The sequence below is a fragment of the Chlamydotis macqueenii genome, chromosome 8 (genome assembly GCF_036417535.1).
Source record: "Chlamydotis macqueenii isolate bChlMac1 chromosome 8, bChlMac1.mat, whole genome shotgun sequence".
Lineage (NCBI taxonomy): Eukaryota > Metazoa > Chordata > Aves > Otidiformes > Otididae > Chlamydotis > Chlamydotis macqueenii.
Window position 1 is genome coordinate 2,116,282 of NC_141563.1, and position 6,868 is coordinate 2,123,149.

General features: G+C 50.0%; 1 protein-coding gene across 1 annotated transcript; it reads right to left on the bottom strand.

The window, feature by feature from the left end:
* Nucleotides 1–5,561: 5,561 nt before the first annotated feature.
* LOC147599818 (olfactory receptor 14A16-like) lies at nucleotides 5,562–6,491 on the bottom strand. Its single transcript, XM_086753620.1, has one exon. The coding sequence runs from the start codon at nucleotides 6,489–6,491 to the stop codon at nucleotides 5,562–5,564; it is 930 nt and encodes a 309-aa protein (XP_086609746.1).
* Between the last annotated feature and the right edge of the window lie 377 nt (nucleotides 6,492–6,868).

Here is a 6,868-nt window from a genome sequence, read left to right on the forward strand (position 1 = left end):
AATCCTTTAATGAGCACGTGTCTTGCCATGTGCCCTACAAGAGACTAAGCTGGAGGTGAAGATCTGCACATGGCAGCAGAATTCCAGGGTGGAAGGAGCTCAGGAGGTCTTGAGTCCAAGGCCCAGCTCTGAGCAGGGCCACATCTGAGGTCAGAGCAGGTTGCTCGGTACCTGTCAGTATTCACAGAGAGAGTTTACCCATGAGCCAGGCATCTAAGCCACCATTGCAGAGATGGAGATGAGGCATTTGACCAGCTCCCTGAGCACAGGAATTGGTAGGCCATGCCTCCTGAGATTGCTGGGAACATCCACCTTCTTGTCCAGAGGACTGTGGTTCTTCTGCAAGTCTCCTGTCATCTCTGTAAACCATGGCGTGCCTTAGGCTGTAACAGAATGGAAAGAATGCCTCCTACTTGGGTACTATCAACTTAATTGCTAAAAGCGAGGGAGAGGAAGGGATCTCAGAGCTTCCAGGTTCTTGTAGAAGATTTAAGGCCACCAAGAAATGAGCTGAAGATAAGAGTTTTGAATCAGCATAAACTTTAGATCATTTCACAAGTGATGGTTCTGCTCACCACATCCAATTATTGGCACCCAGACACCTGACCTGCTTTTCCTTTCTCTCCTCCCAAAATCCAGACAAGGAGCGAGAAGAAAGGAAGCAGAAGGTTCCCAGGGGTCCGTGAATCAGATGGGGTCTAGTTCATGGAGGACCACAGTGTCATTCAACTTTACATCCTTTAAAGAATAAACTGAGAAGTGAGGAGACTCCAAGTCTGAATCAACAAGGTCCATGCCAGGCAAGGCTGTGTGTATGGCTGTGTCTGGCCACCAGTGCACCTACAGCATAGATCTAGTTGGGACTGAAATTCAGGCCTGACCTCAATGTTCTCTTTGACCCGTGCACAGAGTTGTGGGTCCATGCCCCAGGTTGGACTGATCAGGGACACAAAGGCCTATGAATGCTCTCAGGGTCCTGACACTGGGATCCCCCCTGCCACTGTCCTCATTAGACCAATTTTCATTCCCTGATGTCCAGGGTCTCTGCTCTGCTTCTCTCCTTCCCACCATCCCTGTGGATCTTGCAGACCACAATTTCATGGTCACTACAGCCAAGGCAGACACCTGTCTTCACATTCCTGACCAGCTCTTCCTCTTTTGGGAGTAGCAGGTCCAGGGGACCAGAAGACAGCATTTGGCAGCTGTGCTAAGAAATGTTCCAGAAGCACCACAAGAACCCTCCTGGACTCTTTGCATCCTGCTGTCTCACTTGGCCAGTGAATGCTGGGGAGACTGAGTCCCCCATCAGAGCCAGGGCCTGTGATCCACTGATCTTCTCATGTCATTTAAAAGGCATCGTTCATTCCTCACTCTGACTCTGTGACCTGTAACTCTGTCCTGGACCTGGCTGGGATGGAGTTAATTCCCTCACAGCAGTGCACAGGGTGCTGTGCTTTGGATCTGTAACCAACCCAGCTCTGAGAACACAGCAGCGTTTTGGCTGTTGCTGAACAGCCCTTGCAGAGCACAAAGGCTTCCCCTTTCTCACACTCTGCCCCCACAGCAAGAAGTTGGCAAGGGCACAGCTCGGAAAGCTGACCCGAAATGACCAAAGGGATATTCCATTCCATCCGATGTCATGCTCCACAAAAACCTCAAGGAAAGACAGAGGAACGGTCATGGTCACTGTGATCTCAAGTCATCGACACTTGTGATGAAGCCCTGCTTTTCTGGAAATAGCTGAATGTCTGCCTGCCAATGGAAAGCATGGAATGAATTCCTTATTTTGCTGTGCTTGCACACAAAGCTTTTGCTTCCCTCTTCAAATCTTTCTTTTAACTCATGAATTTTCTTCCTTTTGCACTACCGATTGTATCCCCTGTTTCTCTGGGGATGAAAAGCGGGAGTGCACAGGTGGCTCTGTGGGCATTTAGATGCTGGCTGGAGTCAAACCAAATTGAACCTTTACCACTGTGGCATCCTTTGTGGCTTCTACTCTGACTCACACAGAAGCTCTCAACTGACCTGTTTCCTGTCCCAGAGAGGAGCTCCATGTATCTTAACTACCCTTAAATCACCCACAGCATCCTCCTTTCTTTGTCCATCTCTCCTCCAGACACTCTATCACCATCCACTACAAAAGCCGTGGGAGCCGTCCTTCCCCACCTCAGCTCTTCTTGCACTGATGTCACAGCTCTGTGATGGCACACGGGGCTCCTCCTGTCTGTGCCCCAGGCTCTGGGCTTTGGTGCACATTTGAGCAGACTTGTCACATGGAAACCTCGTACCGAGAGTTTGGACTCCTTGTGTGGAAAGGCTTTGCTTCACAGCAGAGACATTCTGGAGTGGATGGCAGGTAAAAACACACTTACAAATGAGGTTCCCACAAAGCTGCAGTGCCCAAGGCCAGAGAGAAACAGCCCTGGGCTGTGTAGCCCTGGCAGGAGAGGGTTTTGCTGTCCCAGGTGGCTCTGCAGCACTGTGGGACCTGTGACAGAGGTGAAGCCCATCTCCAAGGAGAAGCTGCTGCTGAGAATGTCCCTGGGGGAGGACAGCCTGTGATCTGACCACACTGTGGACATCATGCTGGGGGCTGACTGGCCATACAGCAGCTCTGCAGAGAAGGACCTTAGCGTCCTGGAGGGCAAGCAGTGGAGCATCAGCCTTCAACGCACCATCGTGGTGTAGGCCAACGGCTTCCTTCACAATATTCGGAAAAGCATTGCTGGGAGATGGAGGGAGATGATCCTTCCCCTCTACTCAGCACTGGTGAGGACACATCTGGAGCGCTTTATCCGGTGTGGGGCTCCCCAGTGCAACAATGTGGTTGGCCTTTGGCCTACTAAGGGAAGTTCAGCAAAGGCCATAAAGCTGGTTTAAGGGGCTGCATCATCTTTCATAGAAGGAAATTCTGAGAGATGTGAGACTGTTCAGTCTGGAGGAGAAAAAGCTCAAGGGGACCTTATTAATATGCATAAGTACCTGATGGGAGGGAATGAAGATAAGGGAGCCAAAGTCTATTCAGTAGTTAGCTATAACAAGACAAGGGGTGATGGACACAACTAAACCACATAAAATTCCACCTGTACCCAAGAAAATACTTTTTGGTTTTGAGGATGGTCAAACACTGGAAAAAGTTGCCCAGAGAGGTTGTGGAGATATTCTAAATCCACCTAGGCAAGGTCCTCGGCAACCTGCTGTAGCTGACCGTTCCAGAGCTTGGAAGTTGGACGAGAGGATCTCCAGAGCTCCCTTCCAACTATAACGTTTCAGTGATTCTGTGAGAATAAGTGAGAAAAGTACAACAGAAATAAATGAGCAAAACTTGGTCTTTATTGCAAATGCAGGGGGTGCTGAGGAAGGGATCCACAGTGGAGTGGGGGGAAAGTGTGAGGAACAAGGAGTGTTAGAGGCATTCTGTACTGTCTCTAACGCCTCATTCACCATCCCCCCAGGGCTTGCCTTGGGGTTGAGTGGATAGAAGATTTGGGCATAAAGAAGTAATTTGAGCCTGGGAAAAGGGAGTGGGCTGGGGAGATCACTTTTAATATCTTTGTTATGGTTTCTTACTGTCCAAATCTTTCTTTTTCTAATTAGCAATAAATTAAATTTATCTTTTCCAAGTCAACCCTTCTTTGCCAGTGAAAGTAATTGGTAAAGTGATTTCCTTTTCCTTGTCTTGACCAAGGAGCTTTTCTTGTTAATTTTTTGCTTTTCCCCTGTTGAGTCAGGGCAGGGTATGGGCAGCTGGGTGAGTGTCTGGCTGCTGGCCAAGGTTAACCCACCACAGGACCACATCAGGACTGCTGTGTCCGGGGTGGGGCTCGCCAGCACAGGAAAGACCCTGACAGACTGGAGCGAGTCCTGCAGAGGCCAGAAGGGTGCTTGGGGCCTGGAGCACATTATGGACATGGACAGGCTGAGAGGGCTGGATTTTTGAGAAATCTCTCAGAGCCAAACACTGGAGCAAGGACCCAGGCCAGTTGGTGGGATCTCCATCAATGGAGATTTTCAATATTTAATGAGCCAAGGCCATGAGCACCTGATGTAGCTGCAGCTGTCTGAGAACAAGCATAGATGAGAGACCAGCAGTGGCAAGAGCTGTGGGACTTGGTGTGTAATGAGTGTCAGTAGGAAACTGGTTTCCTTTTTATTAATAACTGTGATTGAGTCGGGTATCACTGAGCTCTGAAGGAGGAAGGAGGTGACCGTACAGCAAAGGTCCCTTCTCAGGCCTGTGGTGTATGGGCAGAGATGGAAATGGCTGGTGTGTGGGACTCGTCTGGGACAATTTTCCTGAGACAGCTTCCTTGGTGTGTCAAGGGAACTTGGCACAGACCGAGTCACTCTCTTCTGTGCCCGTGGTGCCTTGCTTCCTTCACTGGGTCACCTGGTTCTGCACAGTGAGAAACCTGCTGTGTGCTGCACCTCGCACATTCACACAGCTTGGCTCTACGCTGGAATGTTCCTCTCACAGTCTCTTTCAAGTCCAGCCCATCCCATCTCCCACCTCCCCACTCTCTCTCTAGTCCAGCACAGCCCAGCCCAGCCCAGCAGAACAGCCCAGTGTGGACTGGTCCCATGGCACTGCCCACCTCAGGGTGCTGCAAAGCTCTGGGCACTCACACTGCAGCCCCAGCCCCTCTGAAGGGCACAGCAGCTGCTGGAGGACACAGAGAGGCCTCAGCCTCCCCATTGGCCCCAGGGCTGGTGCTTGCAATAATGACAGAAGGAAACAGAGGCCAGTCACTCTCAGGGTCTCCTGCAGACATATTTTAAGTGATCCTCAACCCCAGCTGTGTTTGCCCTCTTCTCTGCCCCCACCAGCCCCACTGCCCAGGACAGCACGAGAGTCCTGGCCCTGGGGCTCCTCAGGCAGCACCCACATCTCTCCAGTCTCACCTCCTTCTACCCGCTGGGTGCCCACTGACTCCCATGGCACTGCAGAGTCCTCATTTGTGGGTTTGGTGATTTAATGCTTAACTTTTGAAGGACTTCACCTTTGAAGGTGTTTCACCTTTTGAGATTCCATTCACTCCCAGCCCAAAGAACATGGCACGTCCCCATTCTGTCTCTATTTTTCCAAATTAATTGCCAGAGAGATTGTGTATACAATCAGACCAGTCAAACATGAAGCAGCCCGAGGAGGTAATGGGCAGCCCAGTGCACCATCTCCACTGCCATTGGACACAGCTTTTATAACCAGAACTTTTTGGTCCATTTAAAACAAATTATACTGTGAGCTTAATCCCAAACACCAGGATAACACAAAGAAAAATGACTCTTTAAAAGATCAATTATTTTCAAATCTTTTGGCAAGAATTCTGGAGGAAGAAACGAGACTTCAGACACTACACTCAGGAGACTTTTTTGTATTGAAGAGCTTCAAGTGAACCTGTCGTATCTGAGCGCTGTGCAAGGCTAGACACAACAGGACATAGCCTCAAGTACTAGAATCTAGAAAATTATATATAAGTAGAATTATCATAGGGAAAAATATCCAGTCTACAGGCTTAAGATAAATTTTGGGAAATATGAAGAGAAGAGGAGGCAGGTTCTTGTTAGAGAAACGGTGTACATTGGGGCAGTTTCCATAGGGCATCCTTGAGCTCCTTGTTCCTCACGCTGTAGATGAGGAGGTTCACTGCTGGAGGCACCACCGAGTACAGGAATGACACCACCAGGTTCAGGGATGGGGAGGAGATGGAGTGGGGCTTCAGATGGGCAAACACTGCAGTGCTGATAAACAGGGAGACCACGGCCAGGTGAGGGAGGCACGTGGAAAAGGCTTTGTGCCGTCCCTGCTCAGAGGGGATCCCCAGCACAGCCCTGAAGATCTGCACATAGGACACAACAATGAACACAAAACAGCCAGATGAGAAACAGGCACTGACCACAAGAAGCCCAACTTCTCTGAGATAGGAGTGTGAGCAGGAGAGCTTGAGGATCTGGGGGATTTCACAGAAGAACTGGTCCACAGCATTGCCCTGGCAGAGTGGCAGTGAAAATGTATTGGCAGTGTGCAGCAGAGCAGTGAGAAACCCACTGCCCCAGGCAGCTGCTGCCATGTGGACACAAGCTCTGCTGCCCAGGAGGGTCCCGTAGTGCAGGGGTCTGCAGATGGCAACGTAGCGGTCATAGGCCATGATGGTGAGAAGATAATACTCTGCTGAAATAAATAAGAGAAAGAGAAAGAGCTGGGTTGCACACCCTGAGTAGGAGATGGCCCTGGTGTTCCAGAGGGAATTGGCCATGGATTTGGGAACAGTGGAGGAGATGCAGCCCAGGTCAAGGAGGGAGAGGTTGAGGAGGAAGAAGTACATGGGGGTGTGGAGGTGCTGGTTGCAGGCTATGGCAGTGATGATGAGGCCGTTTCCCAGGAGGGCAGCCAGGTAGATGCCCAGGAAGAGCCAGAAGTGCAAGAGCTGCAGCTCCCGTGTGTCTGCCAATGCCAGGAGGAGAAATTCAGTGATGGAGCTGCTGTTGGACATTTTCTTCCACTGGGAATGGAGCCTGGTCAAGTAGGAAAAATGCATGAATACATCAGGACAGATTTATTTAAGCAAAATCTATTCAATTACTCATAGAAACATCCAAGATTTCCTCTCCCCTTTCCAGAAGAGATTTACAAGTCTCTTCCATGACCTGTGGTTGGTCTTGGCTGAGGGTGAAACTGCGAGCAGCGAGCTCTGCTGTGGGCTCTGCAGGATTCAGTTCTGCACTATGGCAATTGGTTAGTAGGAAGATGGAGTGAACTCAGATCAAATGTACTTTTGATATCAAAGAGCTTTTCAGCATTGTCACTGCCCGTTCTCCCAACTGTGGAACACAGTTGTGGGAATTTCTCGGTGTTGCTTTTGTTCTGGTC